At 48.4% G+C, this 18,037-nt stretch overlaps 1 protein-coding gene across 3 annotated transcripts in view; it reads right to left on the bottom strand.

Moving 5' to 3' along the window:
* The window catches only part of ADCY3 (adenylate cyclase 3), an 85,975-nt gene that overhangs the window by 1,449 nt on the left and 66,489 nt on the right, over positions 1–18,037 (bottom strand). For 2 of the 3 annotated variants that reach the window (XM_081264107.1, XM_081264106.1), the window contains exons 4-20: positions 17,459–17,589; positions 16,786–16,897; positions 16,521–16,648; positions 15,227–15,385; positions 14,218–14,395; positions 12,683–12,808; positions 10,808–10,950; positions 10,499–10,660; positions 7,878–7,965; positions 6,906–7,022; positions 4,849–5,108; positions 4,519–4,584; positions 3,887–3,968; positions 2,870–3,028; positions 2,222–2,368; positions 1,633–1,752; positions 358–481 (exon numbers count right to left, since the gene is read on the bottom strand). In XM_081264107.1, the coding sequence (XP_081120233.1) occupies positions 358–481; positions 1,633–1,752; positions 2,222–2,368; positions 2,870–3,028; positions 3,887–3,968; positions 4,519–4,584; positions 4,849–5,108; positions 6,906–7,022; positions 7,878–7,965; positions 10,499–10,660; positions 10,808–10,950; positions 12,683–12,808; positions 14,218–14,395; positions 15,227–15,385; positions 16,521–16,648; positions 16,786–16,897; positions 17,459–17,589 (2,302 nt within the window). The remainder of the gene's footprint in view (positions 1–357; positions 482–1,632; positions 1,753–2,221; positions 2,369–2,869; positions 3,029–3,886; positions 3,969–4,518; positions 4,585–4,848; positions 5,109–6,905; positions 7,023–7,877; positions 7,966–10,498; positions 10,661–10,807; positions 10,951–12,682; positions 12,809–14,217; positions 14,396–15,226; positions 15,386–16,520; positions 16,649–16,785; positions 16,898–17,458; positions 17,590–18,037) is intronic. The other variant, XM_081264108.1, reaches the window with a different exon arrangement.

Raw genomic sequence — 18,037 nt, 5'->3', positions numbered from 1 at the left:
TGTCATAAGGACAGGTCTAGCTCAACCATTTCATCGTTCAGGTTTTCTTTTTTTTTTTTTTAATATTTATTTTTTAGTTGTAGTTGGACTCAGTATCTTTATTTTTATGTGGTGCTAAGGATCAAACCCAGGGCCTTGCATGTGCTAGGCAAGCGCTCTACCGCTGAGCCACAACCTCAGCCCTCATTCAGGTTTTCAATTTGAAGAGACTGGGCTAAAGATCCTTCAAATCCTCTCTAGCTCTGTGAGTCTGTGACCTCCCCACCCTAACTGCTTTTGGTCTTCCTGAGCCTCTGGTATTTTTCTGCTGGTATCCCCAGCACCAGACAGCCAGGGCAGGTGAGCTGGATCCCTTACCTATGCGCAGCATGAAGTTGTTGAAGGACTGATTGTTGATGTTTGTAAGTGTATCCTTCATGGCTAGTGCAAAGTCGGCCAGGTCAGCCAGGTGCTGCCAGCGCTCCTTATCTGACTTTTCCTCCTGTGACAAGCAGTGGTGAAAGCGTCAGGAGCCACCCAGGCTCTCACTGGGGCAGCCTGCTCTCCTGCTTCCTTCCTATAGCAGCATTTACAAGGGAAGAGGTCTCTACATCTACTTGTTGGTGGCCTTTCCTACGTCCTGGAGTCTGCTGCAGCATATTGCTATGACAAGAGTTCATACAGGTTTCTCTAGCATTATCCTCCCTCAGAAACCACCAGTTCACTAGGACAAGACTGGCCATAGTAATAGGGGAGACAGACTCTACCCAACTCAGTTGCTTCCTGTCATCTACCTGATCATGACACAGATCTCCACCACCCTAAGCCTGGTCTTCAGGTTTTGGGTTTTTTTTTTTTTTTTTTTTTTTTTTTTTTTTTGTCTTGGCACTGGGGATTGAACTCAGGGGCACTGAACCACATCCCCAGCCCTATTTTGTATTTCATTGAGAGACAGGGTCTCACTGAGTTGCTTAGCGCCTCACCATTGCTGAGGCTGCCTTTGAACTTGCAATTCTCCTGCCTCAGCCTCCAAGCTATAGGGATTATAGGCATGTGCCACCGTGCCCAGCTTTTGTGTAGTGATTTTTGTCTGGATTCCTCAACTAGATTATAAATACTTTAGGGTGATGACCTACCTTCCACCTGCTTTGTTAATCTCATCCGGAAAGTAGAGATGGCAGTAGTACTGACATGGTTGTAAAGGTAGAACAGGGTGATGTTTTAAGGACAGTGCCTGACACAAGGGTTCTACAGGTCTGTATTAGCTTAGCAGAGAGCAGGCAGATAGCCAGTGAGTTCCCAGATCTTCCTTTTAAAGTTTCCATTGTTACAGAATTGCACAGGCTGCTCCTGCTCCCCAGTTATTATGAAAGTATGTATCCTAAAGGGGGCATGGTCACGATGTGCACAAACTGCCTTAGGCATACGCTGTAGAACTGTAATGGGGATTGGTGTGTGTTCTTTTTCTTGGCTTTCTCAGTAAACTCTCTTATATCTGCACTGCATGTGCAGTATGTGTCTGGGAACCCTTTGTACAACAGTACTCAGTAACTTTTTGTTACACTTCTCATTTCCTACATGCTGGGTCTCTTTTCCCCAGGTAGAAGCCTTGTCTCCTCTATAGACAGTTACCTACCTAACAAGCTTATTTACCTTATTGGAGCTGGAAAAGCCATTAGTGTTGACATCTGGGGTGACTCCTGAAGCTGCCATATAGGTGCTGCCAATGGTTTTGATCTTGGTGATGACCCGGAATTTGGGATTGTCAAGGAGCTGTGGCCAGGTTTAAGGAAAAAGAATTGTCAGTAGAATCAAGGGAGATGAATGAACCAACTAACAGGCTCCCATTTACAAGACTCAGAAAGCATTCAGGAGATGCCAAAGTGCACACTTAGCAAACTACCTGACTTTCTGAGCCTCAGTTTCCACAATCCTAACACTGAGATAAAATTACCAGTCTCCTAGGGTATTTGAGCATGTATATAAAAGCATTTTCCCTGGTGTACAAGTTATTCAATAAATGTTTACTGAATGTGAGTGTGAGGGAAGAATCGGGCCTCAGGATTGGCTAGTCCTTATTTCTCAGGCTCCCATCTCACCCCTGAGACCCAGCAGTTCCAAATAGTTGCAGAAGTCCTTATGGGAAAGGGTTTGTCTGGGAAAATGTAGCCAGGCTAGGTTAATTCAGTTCTCTGTCCTGGGATGGGCTAGCTCTGACTGAAGGGGGTAGGAAGGCACTCACTGAATCGAAATCTGAGATGATCTCGTTGAGGAAGCGCAGACACTCGATACCACCATTATTGATGCTCTCTTCAGTATAGAAGTCAGCAAAGTTGGGCAGGGAGGCGAACATAACTCCAATCTCATCATAAGACTGGCTGTATAACTCCTAAAAGGAGACAGGATCCAAGAGCTCAAAGGATGGCTGCCCAATGGGGTGATGTGCTAAGAAAACAAATCTGTCTTCTCCTACACACAGTGTACACTCAACTTTTTGAACTCATTCATCTCTCCAGTTATCCTAACTCGGTTGGAAAATAGCTCATCACAATTTTGAATAAATGAAAAATAGTTTTCCTAGCTCCTGTAACAGCCTAGCTGTGAGAAAGGGTTTCGTGGAAATGGGAACCACTCTGTTTTTATAAGATCACAACAACAGAAAGCAGGACTCTGGCCAGGCCTTGTCTTCTGAAATGGGGCCTCAGAGATATGACCTATATGCACAATATCTACAATAGTGCCTTTTATAAGAGGCCTAGGAAACTCTTTTGTGTTGATATTGTTGCTGGTCAGGCTCAATTCCACCTGAGAGCCAAACCACCATGAGAAGACCTGCGCCCAGAGGGCTCCCTGGAAGGAAGAACACATGGCCTCCAGACCATGTTCTCACCTCATCTCTCTTCTTAGAACCCAGAAAATGGCGAGCGACATGCTCAGGCAACATGTTGGTGACCAAGGCCTCGTTCCAGCGTCGCATCTCGTAGACACGTTCCTTTTGGTCATGGACTTCAATCTTCCACAGGAATAGTGTCCGTGCCAGTTTTTCCACCTACAGACACAGATAGTTTTTAGAGCACATATCTTGCCTAACTAGGTGATGGAAAGATAGAGTGGGGCCTCAATGGAGGGGTTCCCTTGGGAAAAATGAAGGAAGACGGCTAAGTGGCAAAGGACGTAGACCCTGAGAGGACTCGTAATCAAAAAGGCTGTCCCACAACTGAAGTATGGATCCTGGCCTCTTTGATTATAGCCGAGATCCAAGAGGCCTTTCCTATGTGTGGGGACTCCTGAGACCTAATTTTAGTTGCAGGTTTGTCATGGGCAGGTGGAGGTGGGAGGGTTGGGGGGAATCTCCCAGCTCAGGGTGTAGTCCCCTTTTCCAGAAGCTCCACTTGGCTGAGAAGTGGCTTAGGAAGACTGTCCTTTCCTTGGCAAACCACTGGCGGCACCTGAGCTAACATGGATTCCTTGTGTGGATGTCTCCCTGCCCTGTCTTTCTTCCTTCTTTTTATTTCATCCTTTTAACCCCAAACTTCATGAGATCCCTTTCCTTTCTCTTCTGGCTCTGTGATCAGTGCTTTAGTGACCCCTCCCCTTGCCACATGCCAGGGTGAATACAGAAACCGTGAGTCCCAGCCTAGGGACTGGACCTTATCCAGGCCTTTGTGTTAGCACATCACCCTCCCCCAACCCCCATGCTCCTTTAACTCTCTGGAGGAGGTCAGAAGAAGTAAAGAACTGTTCTCCTTGTATTGCTGAGGAAGAAACCAGAATAGGGAGAAGGCAGTGGCTTGCCAAGGGCCACAGGTAAGGCTGGGTCTAGGAAGGGTTCTAGGATCCTGGATCTGCCTTTTGGGAGGCTCTGATGGGTTTAGGCCAGTAGGACAGAGAGTGTGTAGGTACTCACGTGGCGGGAGAAGTAGTAAAAGCTCAACATCATGATGATGATCATCACTGTCATTGAGTACTTAGAAGGCACCAGCAGCAGCCTGCCAGACACACAGAATACAACTGAAAGCACCCATACTGCCTTCCTGTAAGGAACTTGCGTTCCCTCTACCTGGGTTTTATTGGTTCCTGTCATCCTGAGCCTTGGAAGTTACCCCCACCACTATACTCCTTTACATGAAGTCCTTACCTCCTGAGGCAGCAGAACTTCCCTAGGCCATTGGACTTCTAATAGTCAGCCAGGGCCTTGCTACACTGGGTGTTTACATCAGGGCTACGCCCCAGAGAGTACCTTACTGATCACAGAAGCTGTTAGAACCATGTAAGGAGTCTGGAGAAGGGAAGAGACTAATATCACAGCAGTGGGACCAGGGCCCAATCTTACCATGGCTTTTTCTAACTTTCATCCTTGTTTTTGTGTGGCACTATATTTAATTTCCATTACTGAACGGTATTCTACTGTATGAAGACACAACACAACTTATGTGCCTTTGAAAGGTTGATCCCAGGATACTGGCTTCTTATATTCCCTGTCTCTAGAAGAAGGACCACAGATGCAGAGACCAAGGAGGGGAACACAGTAGCACTTACCTGTCAGTGCCATTGAGCCCAGGGGTAGAAAATACCTGCATCTTCTCTAAGGCCACCAAAGGAAAGCTGTGAGGCAGATAAAAGCACATTCAGGCTGTATCTTTGAACAACAGGTTGATGCCCAGTCTTAAATCAAGATGGAGAGGACCTGTTCCCAGATCATAGCCAGCCAGTGACATGTCTGAGAAACCACAAACCCTGGTTCCCATATAAGCCTTTGATGGGCCCCAGAGGCAGAATGCCACCTCAGTGCAGGCCCATGACCTTGAAATGGAGACTTGGGGTAGAAGGAAGGAGACCATGCAGATCCCCAATCAAGCTTCATCTTACTCATGTTCCTGAAAGCGTTTGTGGTCGTATTCATCAAAGATGGGGCACCAGGCATAGAGGTTGATGGCGGCCACTGCACCCGTGACGAGCAGCATGAGTGTGAGCTTCACCATATGGCTGACCTGCACCAGCATGATGGTGGCGATGAGGGATAGCACGGCAATGTAGTTGTAATACTTGGGGTTCTCCAGGCAGCCTCCCTCCAGCTCCATCCCTGCGGTTCCGTTGTAGGGTCCGGTGTAGTACTGGAGACAGCTAAGCTAGAGGCCAGGGTGATCAGGAGGGGAACAGGTGTACAAGGGAACAGCAGACACTGATTAGAGAGGGCTATACCATGGCAGTGACCATTTAGCTGCCTCCTGCACCTTCCTCAGAGAAGGATGGGGAAAGTGACCAGGGAATAATACAAAATTATTACTTGCTAAGAGTTTTACCATATATCTCATTTGATGTTCAGAAAAACTCACTTGTGTTTTTAGTATTGTCCCTATTGCATAGAAAGCTTAGAGGCTGGACTTGGGCAAAGCTGCATAATTAGCAAGCAATAAAGTGAACCAGGAGCCAGGTCCTTAGGCTTCCAATCCAGCATGTTCTTCAAACCACACTGTCACTGCAGGAGGGGCTATGACCAGTCGGCCTCTACTACCACTTCCTTATGGTGACAACAAATCTCTGCCCAAACTGCCCTCTAGATCACTACCTTCGCTGGATTCATTGCTGTGCAGATGTGATCAACAGAAAGTATAGCCATCAACTGGAGAAAAAAATAAGTAAAATTGTGTGTGTGTGTGTGTGTGTGTGTGTGTGTGTGTGTGTGTGTGTGTGTAACTTCCAGCTCATCTGGCTTCAGGCAAGGTCTTGGCATATAATTCTAGCACATGCAGTATTATCACCTCAACCCATTTATTTTTACCCCACCAAGCAGTGATCTCCAGATATTCTGCAGGGCATCTGTGACCCTGTTAAACTGTAGGCCCCAGATGTGGGCACCAGCCTCAGGTGTATTCTGACATGCAGGAGGTTAGGGGCCTTTCCCTGTGTGGTAGGCATTGCAGCTCATGGGTGTGGTCGGCTCTGGAGCACGTAACTAATCAGACTTCTGATTGATGGTTGCAGCTTTTTCACTTACACTACTGCCAGAATCAGTCTTCATGTTGATTTCATTGCTATACTTAAATTGTTAAAATCCGGCAAGTAATATGACGGCATGATACTTGAAGAAAGGACTTTTTAAAAGAGAGTGCATATGGTACTACCACAATCGGAGGAAGCTGTGACAACTGACAAGAGAACATCATGATAGCTCTAAGCACTCAATGCTCAATAAATGCCTGGTGGCTCTAAATCAATAGATCTGAGTTTCCAACTCCTGTCCCTTCTTCCTAGGAAAGCATCTGGCTGCCCGCTCACAGAACCCCCAGTTCTTTATGAACTGAGGAGAACAGAAGATGTTTTGTCTTCCAGCCATCTGGGCCCTGTAAAGCTGCTGTTCCTACTGTCTCACCTTTCTAGGAAGTTCTGGCCATGTTCAGAAGGTAAACAGGAGCTCCTTTGGTGAAACAGGTTTACCTCCCTGGCCTGGATGGATGGTTGACACTAGCCCACACTGTAAGGAATGTTTCAGATGGACAGAATGCTTATGTATGTTGCACTCTTTAAACAAGGAGACATGAAGGAAGGAAACTCAGGAGTGGGATTTAAAACTGCTTTAATTCTTGACACTTGACTTCATGTTACTGACTGGCTATGAAGAAAAGTCAGTGTATCTTTCTGAGCCTTAGTACTTTCATATGAACCTATAGATACTGATGCATTTAGCTCAGAACTAGATTCATGGAACTGGGCTCAGACTCTGAGAAGGAAGATCTGCAAGGAAACAAGTCAATCTCAGAGGTTCCTTGGGTGACAGCAGAAGACCCATTCATCTGGATGGAATCATCATTTTAGGAACTTAAATGCCATTTAAATCTATGTCTGCTTGCAAAGGAATGGACCAACAGACTGCTCATACAGCCAAGAAGCCCTTCTCCAACAGGAACTTGGACAGAGGAGCTTACCATGTCTACGATGTTTGCCATAACCAGAATGAAGATGGCTAACATGGCCCAGGTGTTCCTGGCCCAGCGGGTCCGGTCAATCCAAGTCGAGAAGGCCACAAGTTTCTTAGGAAAGGCCTAGAAGGAATAGAATTTCAAGGGTCATGAGCCTTTGATAGCCCTTTGTCCAGTATACATGACTACTGATAACTCTTGTTGCTCCCATACTCTGTTCCTAGGAACCTAAAAAGTGCCTTGCCACTGGGTCACCTAAAAACTGATCAAATGGGACCACACTAAGAAGACAGTGCCAGAGTCCAGGTACTCTTTATCAGTCCTTCAGGTGTGTGTGTGCGTGCAACTCCATGGCCTCCAGTTGTAGTACTTGGCAAAAATGCTGACCATCCCAGGAGCATGGACAACACTGGCCAATCACTCTCCATGTCCAAGAGCATAGGACAGGGTAAGGAACAACTTTCAGGACCAGCCTTCTGCCTAACCACCTATCCCACCCTTTCCTAGGTCATTACACCTAAATCCCCCAGGTTACCTGGCAAGCCACCTGTCCGATTTCTCTAAAACACTCCTTTTCTCTTATCCTTCTGATCAAACACTGCCTGGCACCGCCTGTGCCTGCAGGAGAAAGTCTTAATCCCTTTAGTCTGGCTTTTAAGGTCTTTCATAGTCAGAGCCAACCCACCTTCCAGCCAGGCCTGCATTGCCTTTCTACCCAGGTTCCCCTTTATCCAGATTACCTTACTTGTATGCTGTAGTACCATGGCCCATCTGAGTCCAGCCCAGCAGGTTTGCTTAGCTGACAGTGAACAGATGAATGGATGTATGAATGAGGGAGGGAGTGGATAAATGCCTGAACCATCCCAATAAAAGACAAGAGTCAGAATTTGTCAGGAAGTATAGCTCCTTTAGTATGCAGTTTTATAGAAGTGCACTCTCTTCCAGAAGCTTCCAAGCCCAACAGACAATGCTTCTTACCCGTGGGAAGATGGCAGCCATTGAACAGATGGTCAGGATCAGGAGCAGAATCTCCCCAACCACAAAGGTCACATAGTTTGTCATCAGCCTATGGCAGAGAAATGATGATTAAAGTACAAGTGAGATTAGATGAGGAGCTTGGAGAGTAGAGACAAGCATGGCACAGGCTTGTGCCTGCAGTTACATGTGACAACAGAGAATTGCTGCTGCACAAAACGAGAGGCCCTAGGCAATACGATATCACTTAGTACAGGGCCTGGGAGTGCACCACCTCCCCAATTGTCCTCTGGGACATTTCCCAGATAAAGGGGAAAGAGCCACAGATATACCAAATGGCCCAATAAAAACTTGGGGTGGCTGGGGTTGTAACTCAGTGGTAGAGCACTTGCCCAGCATGAGGCTCTGGATTTGATCCTCAGCACCACATAAAAATAAATTAAGAGATTGTGTCCATCTATAACTAAATATTTAAAAAAAAAAAAACATCTTGGGAAGGGATTCTTAGGAATGAGCATCTGCTTTGTAACCATGGTAAACAGTTCAGAACTCCTGCTGAGGGTCGCTATGTCTGACATATCCTTTGACTCCTCAAAACCTCAGTGGCAAGGTCCTTCCACATCCAGTTCATCCCATTCACTGAGAAATCTGCTCTCACTGAGGTCCTCGTGCCCATTCCCATTTCACCCTTTCACAGAGAGTGAAGAGCTTCAGAAACCTCATGTTGCTAAATCCCCTGTCCAGTTTGAGGTCATCTCTTAATTCCTTGAAACATTCTCACTTGGTTTTCAGGATCTTTTCACTCTCTGCTGGTTCTTTCTGTCTTCCTATCTCTACACAGTTGTACCACTCAACTTAGGCCTTGACCTACTTCTCTTTGCACCTACAGTCTCCCTTGAGGATTTCATCATATCTCATGCTCTTAATGTACCCTGTGAGGAGATGACTTCCAAGTTGGCATCTCCACTCCATTATCTCCCCAGTTCTCAGATTACAACTGAGCTGCCTATGGACAGTGTCTGTAGGCATCTCAAATTTAACATAGCCAAAACCAAATTCCTGATCTTTGCCTCTCCAATGTTCCTTTTCCTATATTGTCCATCTTTTGGGTAATGGCAACTCCATTCTGCCAGATACTGGTCAAAAACCTTAGAGGCATCATTCATTTTTCATACCTCAAAACCAATGTCAGCAAATGCTGCCAGCTTTGTGTCCAAAATATATTTAGAGGCCAACTCTCCCACAATAAAAGTCAGAATCCAACCACTTATCCTCTTATCTAACTTCAGCCTGGCCTAAAGTGCCATCACATGGTTTGTTTGGATCAATGCCACCCCTTACTGGTCTTACTGTTTGCACTCTTGCTCATTAAACTCTGCTCAACATAGCAGGGGGATCATTCTCAAATATGTGCCCCAATAGGTGACTACTCTGCTTATATTCCTCCATTGCCCTCCCATTTGAAGACAGCCGGCACCCTGCTATGGCCTCTAAGACCCGAACTCTCTACCTTGATTCATTCCTACCACTGTCCCTGCATCTCCCCCCCATTCCAGCAGCATTAAGCCCTTGCTGTGCCTCCAGAGAGGCTAGACCCGCTGTGCCTCAGCATTGACTGAGACAGGCACTCCCAGATAGCAGAAAGCCTGCTCCTCGCCCCCTTCAGTGCTTTACTGAATTACCACCTCATCAGTGAGCTCTGCTCTGAGTGACCTATAAAAAATATGTAAACTTCTATCCTTGCTTTAATTTTTATCTGAAATACTTACCACTGTCTGGATATATACTTTAAATTATTTAAATATCCATGTGTGACTTTCCCTATGACATTCTAAGTTTGATGAAAGCAGGGATTTCTTTATGCTTTGTTCACTGCTGTATCTCTAGACCTTAATTCTCAAGCACAAAGTATATATAAATATTTGTAAACTGAATGACTTTGATCTCAAAACAATCTTGAGAGTTTGCCAGGATGGGATCATCACCCTTACTTTACAGATGAGTGCACTGGGTTCCAAGAGCACCTGCCACAGTGTTCCATCTGGAACTTGAGATGGTGTGGCTGAGGCCAAGGCTTTTTACAGCTACTAAAACAGATCCACATAGGCTCCACACACCTGCTCTCTAATGGGAATGCCTGGGCAGGAGGGAGTTGCTAATCAGCCACCAGAGACTGGCAGGGTCATGTTTATCTTTCAGGTGGGGCTTAAGAGTTGTGCAAAAACTCTGGAACACCCTACTTGCACCAAAGGACCTATTGCTGAGGACATCTGTGCTCACCCTAGAATCTGGCTTTACTAAGATAAGCCAAGAAAGGGAAGCCAGGTTGGCCTTGGTGACAGGTTGAGGCAGCATCCCCATTCTTGTCCCCCAAACCCCTGGGGCCTATCCAGCCAAGTTTTCTAATCCTCTTGAATGCCTCTGTCCCCTAGCTTTCTTGTCCTGCTTAGAACCCCATTCTGGTGCAGAGACAGAGAAGGAAGGTGCATGGAGCAGAGATGGGGCCTGTGCCCTGACACTGGGCTCCAGCTGAGGTGCCTGCCTCTCACACCTCTGTGCCCTAGGAGGTCCCTCACCTTTCTCCCTCTCTGGCCTATTGGTCCCCTCCACTGCCCCTCCCTTACCAGGGGTCAATGAGTATCTCAACCAGGGCTGTGCAGAGCAGGACCACACAGGAGCAGCTGAAGGCAGCCCCGCTCTGCTTTTCCTTCTCCACTGAGTAGCGGATTTCCATCTCTGGGTCCATGAACCGCATGGATAGGAGAAAGGTGTTTCTCTTCTTTACCCTGCAGTAGAAACAAGCCCTGTGAACCACAAATGCCACATCTGCTACATCCTATGAGTGGGACCATATTTCATATGACTGGTTTCCTGTACCCCACATAAGGGCCTGTGAGAAGCAGTGTTCCAGGACCTCTGCAGTGGCCACTTACACCTGGGCAGACTCTCGCTCCAGCAGGGCCTCATTGAGTAGCTGGTTGAGCTCATGCTCATCCTCAGAAGCATCCACCACACGGTCAGCCAGGTCTTGGAGGCGCAGCCTCCGGCGGGGGTTGGGAAACGAGGGGTTGTCTGCCTGCAAGCCAGAGAGGCAGAGTCAGTAGGGCTGATGGGGTAATACAATGAGAAGATTTGGGAAGGATGAAGGTGGAGGGGGAAGGGAACAAAAGAGGTCATGCTCCTGAGGACTAGACCCATTATCTCTAAAGAACATTTTCACAGGAAGTCTTCCTGATGCTCCCATGTTGCTTCATCCTGCTTGGACCGAAAGCTGAACCAATCCTGTCTGGTCTTTCTAGACCCCTAGTCTGCTGATGGCAGTGTTTTGGGAAGCAGCCCCTTGACACCTGATTAGGAGGTTAGAATTCAAGGCAGTACTGAAGAGTGCAGTTCTGTCACATCCTCCTGCTGGAAGAGGGGTCACATGAAGCCCTACATGTTGACATCTTTGAGGGCACAAGTGACCTCCAACCCTAGGGCTTAAGGGAATGGCAAAAGCTCACATCTGGCCCATTTTGCAAAAGAGTATGAATAGGGTATGATGGGAGGGTAGAGAATGTCCTTGTTGCTAGTAGGCTGAAAAGGGGAAGGTGGGCAGTGCTGGGGCTTCTGCCACCTTAGTCCTAGTCACAAAGGAAAGGTATCAACTCTAAAAATACAACTCCAGCTATGACTACACAGCTGTCAGTCCAAATAACAAGAGTGTTGGAGCTGTCACAGCAGGTCCAGGAGTGCACCAGGGAGCCAGAGCCAGGACTCCCTAGTCTTCAGCTCAACTGTGCTGAGTTTGACCCTACCCCAGATAATCCCTGCTTCCCCAGTTCCTTTTTATTTTTCCCTCTGGCTGGGCTCTTTAGGCACCAAGAGCCTACGTTCAGGAAGCATACCCTGGAGCATAGTGACAAAAGCTAATGATTAGGACATGAAGAGTCACTGGCTGCTAAAGCCATCTCTATGTACATGTTATTGAGTTATATCAAATCTGTAAGTCCACTTTTCATCAAGAAAATCACCAATCAGGAAAAGCTGCGGAATACTGATTGCTCAAGGAAAAGCCAGTTACATTAAGCTTTGTCTACCACCTTCTCTGATGTCAGACACAAAGGCCTTGGGAACAACTCTCCTCTCGTTGCACAGAGAGACCAGCCAAGCAAGGCAGAGAGCTCCATCTCCAGTTCACCTTTGTCAGTGTATCCACTCAGCTGGCTCCTTAGTGCTAAGGATGCTCTTTGGTTTTCTGCAGTGCTGGAGATGGAAACCAGGACCTCAAGTATGCTCAGCAGGTACTGTACCATGGAGCCACATCTCCAGCCCCTAAGAGCTTCTTGGCAGTGGGGGCAGTTCTGGATCATCTCCCAAGACATGCCCATTCTCGGGGTCAGCATACTAGTCGTTAATTGTGTGGGCTTTGGAAATGTCAATCTGTGCATGGAACTTGTGGGTCTGACCTAGCCAGAGGGGTAAGTCTAGCTTAGAAGTCTCACTCTCAATAAAACAGTCTCGGATCCTATAGAATCTTCCATGGATGTCCTCACTGATCTCAAACCTGTAGGATTCTGGGCCATGTGACTACAGGAGGCCTCACAGGCACATGCCTCTTGGAACTTACCCATCTTGACTTCATGTAACTGATGAAGAGACAGTTATACTGTCTAAATGTGGTCACTGCTAAAAAGGAGCAGCATCCAGGCTAGTGACAAAGCCTCCCACTTCCAGTATGTGCCTCCTTCCTACTGCAGCAAACCTACCTCTTCCCAGTTCCTACCCACAAGTTGGCCCTTGGTGAGTCCTCCTTGCTTTGGGCCTACCTGGGCCTCCTGTTCCTCAGCCTCCTCCGATGTGGAGCCACTGGCCTGGGCACTCCCATTGGGTTCCTTTGTCTCAATAAGGGCAGGGGAGCTGGGCTTTGAGGTTGGAGCTCCATTTGGTAGGGCCTGCAGTAGAAAGAAGCATCCATCAGGTCTCCAGATACTGTCTGCTGCACATTCCAGTCTGTAGGCAGTCTACTATTATTCTAGAATCTTCCCACTAGAGTTGCCGAAGCCTCACTGACCTAGAAATTCCACCATTCAGTTTCTCTAGAACATTAATTTTAAAATGCTGTCATTTTCTAATATCAATTTTTATCAAAAGTTTTCTAAACAGAAGACCCAATTGGTCTAATTCCTTCTTCAAAACAGTAACTCAGTGATAGTGACTGGGATCTGTTTTCGTGGAGGGCCCTGCAACTGCTTCTTGGTCTGAAAAACCTCCAGAAACCAGTGAATTTTTCCTTGACAGAGTAAGTGAAACACTGTACTGCAGGGGAAACGGGAAATGCAGTCTTGTGGCTAACTAGTTCATTCATTCAACCAGTAAGTATTTGTGGAGCACAGACAAAATGGCCTAAACTGGTGGACCAGATATTCTCATGAAGAAGGGCAGACAGTGGCAAAATAGATAAGGAAAAGATGCAGTTCATAGAAAGATGGCTGGGTGAGTAGGACGGTGGGCGTAGAGGTTGTTGGGAGTCCTTTAGTAAAGAGGTAGTGTCACTGTGAAGATGGCATTTCAGTAATAAATGAAGGAGTAAGTCAAAAGGGAATTCCCAGTGCAAAGGCTCCAGAGCAGGCTGTGTCCTGAGGATGAGTGGCAGCCAGGGGGGCAGGGCTGTTGGAGCAGGTGAGCAGAAAGGGACCATGGGAGCCGCCGTGGAGAAAACAGACAGAGGCAGGACCACAGATGGCTCTGTTGTTTCTGTACCTTTCCTCTCCCCATCCTTCTTTGTACGAGGTTTGAGCCCAGGAGCAATTTACCACTGAGCTACATTCCCAGGCCTTTTTATTTTTTGAGATGGGATCTAAGATGCAGAGGCTGGTCTCAAACTTTTTGATCCTCCTGCCTCAACCTTCCATGTCACTGGGTTTACAGATGTGTGCCACTTCAGGGCCTGTTCCTTCTTCATTTCCCACTCAGGAAACCTGCCCTGGCTTTAGTTCCCTCCTCCTCGATGGCTGCCCCACCTCATTCTGCATATTCTCCCTGGCATTCAGCTACTTACACAATTACAGCAGCCACCCTTCTGGATTTGTCTCGGGATACACTGCAATCATCTTAATTCCAACTTGCCATGAAAGACACTGTCTCCCCTACAATCACCTTGCCTCTGAAAGACACTACCACTGGACTCCTGCACCACAGGATGCAGAGTAATTCTTTACATCAGCCTGCCTCTTGCCTCTCATAGTCAGCCATCTTCAAGTCCCACCAACCTCTCTTTTACAACTGTTCTTTAAAAAAAATAAGATCGTTTTAATTCCTTCCTTTCCAAATCTCTGCTCCAGAGGTGTGGTAGGGAACTTACTGAGCCGTTGAGGCCATTTTGGGTGGCTGTTTTCTTCACCTCTGGCCTGGAGGCAATGATGAGGTAGGTTTCGATGCCCTTCTCATCTAGGTAATCACAACGGCTGCCCCCATCACCTGGCTCCACATCGAACTCTCCTTTCAGGCAGTCCATGGTGCTTTGGGAGATGTGCACACGCCTGGATTGCAGAGGGGGGCCTTGAGCATGTGTCAGAGACAGCCTTTGCCCGTACTAGGGGTGGTCAGTGCATCACAGGCACTGGCTGCTGATCTGGCCTGTATCCCCGGGTATGTAGGGCAGAGGCCAAGGGGGGACAGTCTTGTGGCTAACTAGCTGTGTAGACAAGTGTGGCATCCACTTCCCTGAGCCCCAGCATTGGGTCTTTAAAACAAGAACACAGTTTTTCCTCGTGGACTATTGAGAGCACCAAATGAGATAAGGAATGTAATAAGCTCTGAACTCGAATAATGTCATAAGCTGATTATTCCCTATCTTGCATGATTCTCAGTTGCAAGCCTGATGCCAATGGGTGGTAAAACCCACTCTGAGTCACCAGAGGACAGAAATGGAACTGTCTCTGAGGAAGCTCCCTGGCCTGGTGGGAAGGCTGAGCTTGGCCTGTCCACCCTAAGGGCAGGGCCTGCCGGGATATTTGGTTCTGGTTCTGTAGAAGAGCTCAAGAGAGCCATTCGAGAGGCTGTAAGCCATAAAGTATGGCCTGCAGGCCTGCTGCCTGATTATTACTAGTCAGGACACCTTTCAGGAGTCCCGAACTGTAACATCAGTAAGTACAGGACAGACTGCTGCAGAGGCACCAAAGAGGCAGGCTCCCAGAGGAAGGTCTCAGAGTGGCCTTAGCCAGGCATAAGTAGGAGGGAAAGAACACTGCTACTGGGTGGAAAGGGGGCCCTCAAGGCCTCTTGTCCCTCATTAGGGCCACTGCCTTGAGGGTGGATGAGATGTTCCCTTCATAGATCCTCACACCTGCCCACACTGAAGGCGTACTCACCCAGGAATGCCACCAGCCTCCATCTTGTTGGCCACAGTGACATCGGTGGACCACACATCGTACTGCCAGCGCTTCTGTCCCAGGACACCACCCAGCACAGTGCCTGTGTGCACCCCCACACGCATGTCCACCCCAGTCTTGGTCTTCTCCCGCACATACCTGCCAGGCACACAGAGGTGTTAGGGTTCAGCTCTGTGTGAGGCAGCCTCACTCTCCCTGCAAGAGATTTCTGCATGATTTGCCCTCCCCTCCAGGCTGAGGGGCCTAGCACATGCCCTGAGGCTTCCTGCTTCAGCTGAGCAGCTGCAACTGGGGACAAGGCAGGGCAGGACCTAGCAGTAGATCCAACAATCACAGGTCAGTGAGACTTGGGGCAAGGTGTCTGGGGACATAGTACTGTCTTCCCCTGAGGGACCTCTAATTTCTCTCTTCAAATTGTTCACTTATTCATTCATAAAGTTACTGTTCCATCGAGAATCTAGAATGTGCCCAGCATCCTCTACGCTGCAGACACAGAGGTGAACAACCTCTGTGAAGAGTAACTTGCTTAACAACTCCAGAAAAAGACTAATACAAATTTCAACAATCGGCCTGCTGGGGGAGTAGAGGTTAAAGTTTCTAATGCTGAACTACTGTCACCCCAGGGGGGACTGCCTTTGTGTCTTTCCAAACTAAGGAAGAGGGGCTTAACCTGAGAGACTAAGAATGCAGAGCTGCTCCTAGAGGCCACAGGGAAGAGCAAATGACATCTGGGCTCCATTAGAGGGGAGAAGCCTCCTAAGAGCTTCTTTTTCCACCCTCTCCTGGGCCACCAGAGAAACCAGTTTCATGTGGAGCAGCACAAGGGGAAGCCTGCTCCCCAGCTCTTGTGGGGCGCTGGAGCAAAGGGCAGGTTCCAATGCCACCCTACCGCCGTCTATGGCATGCGACCCAGCATTCGCTTCATGTCGACATGGGAAGGGCTGTCCCTGAACTGCATCTGTCTTAGAGGGTCGTGGTGAGAAAACAGAAAAAGGGGAGAACTCCTGGGGAGGCGGGTCTTCAGGAAAACATGGAGCAGTGTGATGGTTTTCACAAAGCAACTTTTGATAGAATGAGGTCGCCAAAGGCTGAGGCATGGCCAGAGGCTGTGGAGAAGCCATGTCCTGACTTGCCAAGGTTGAGGACTCAACCTTATTCCACACCTCAGGCAGATTCCTGGCATCTGGTCAGACCAGTGAAAAGCCTACTTCTCCCCAGCCAGGGCCAAGAAGCCTGCCCTGGGAGCCCCTCGCTGCCAAAGGCACCCACTCACGAGATGGCCTCCACCATGGCAAGCCCCATGAGGATGGAGCAGACAGCATGGTCCTCCCGGTAGTCAGGCAGTCCACAGATGCAGTAGTAACAGTCACCCAGGATCTTGATTCGCAGCTGGTGGTATTTCTGAAAGGGCAGGGCATGTGTGTGCTCCCAGTCCCTCCTGGACATGGAGCAGCGGCAAAGCAGGCAAAAGGAAGGACCAGTGGGGGAATTACTGAGCCAGGGAATGACCAAGGACAGCTGATGCAGTGGGTACTTACAGCTGCCAGCTTGTCAAAGCGGGCAAAGAGCTCATTGAGCAGCTTCACAAGCTCCTGGGCACTGCAGGCAGACGACAGCTGGGTGAAGCCCACGATGTCTGCAAAGAGGATGCTGCAGGAGAGGGGACCACAGGCAATGAGGCTCCAGACCCCGACCTGACTCTACTGCCAGCTCCTGCCAACTCACAGGACAGCCAGGCTAACAGTGGAAGAAGGTCTTGCTCATACCCCAGTACAGTGAGACTTTGGTGTTTCCAGGCAAATTCAGGGCTCCGACATTACAACTTATCCTTGCTGAAGTCTCCTCTGCATGCTTCCCTCTCCAGTTGTACCTGGGGACCACCCTCCAACTGGTCAAACCTTACCCCTGGCTGAACACATCCTTTTTTTTAGAGCTGCCCCTGGATGACAGACAACCTTTTAGGAACCCTTTCCTTCTCCTGAGTGACATTCATACAATGACGGAATAGAACAGGCTGCATAAAGCACATTTTAACTGATATCTGCCAGTACATCTCCTCCACAGGACTGTGGAGTTCAGTGGAGCTGAGGTGCACACAGTGGGATGGCCCTGCCTCTAGTCCCCAGGAAAACCAAACCCACGGTGCTCAGCAAATCCCAGGAGCCATGTTCCTTTGGCCCTTCTGCTGGGGATGGGTCTCAGCCATCGCACCTGACGTTCTCATGCCGGTACATGTACATGGTGTTAAACTGCTGCTGGTCCTTCTGGCTCTCGTCTTTCTTCATGTCCTTCAACATCTCATCAGCTACGTGCTTGGGCAGGATGGAGAGCATAAGGTTTTCCTGGGAGGAGGACGGGGTTGGAGGGGAAGTTCAGACTCTTCTGGAAAGAAACCCCCAATCCTGGTGAGAGATGTTAGCCAGGAACAAAGACCTCCCACAGAGGCCCCACAGACCCACACTGGGAAGGTGGGGAGAACAGGCAGCTTGCCCAGGAAGGCCCCTTCCCAGCACTGACACAGGTTAGAAATGCCACAAAGAAACCCCAGCTTAGCATCATTCTCTTTCTACAAGTGCAGTCATTCCTGTGTCAGCCACTGCACTGAGTCCTAAGTCTCCTTCCTGTCATTCACCATGTTTCGCAGAGCAATCCGGAAATTCAGATTCAACTTGATCTAAGATTGACAACATACATGGTGCCAGCGATACAACAGGCAGCAAGAGTTCTACCTCAGAGAGCTTAGGGTCTCACAGGGACGCAGATCAGGACATCAGTGCAGTGCAGTATGAT

Source organism: Spermophilus citellus (genome assembly GCF_964194105.1).
Source record: "Spermophilus citellus genome assembly, chromosome: 13".
Classification (NCBI taxonomy): domain Eukaryota; kingdom Metazoa; phylum Chordata; class Mammalia; order Rodentia; family Sciuridae; genus Spermophilus; species Spermophilus citellus.
Note: the sequence above shows the minus strand (reverse complement) of the source record. Positions and strands in the feature narration are given on the sequence as shown.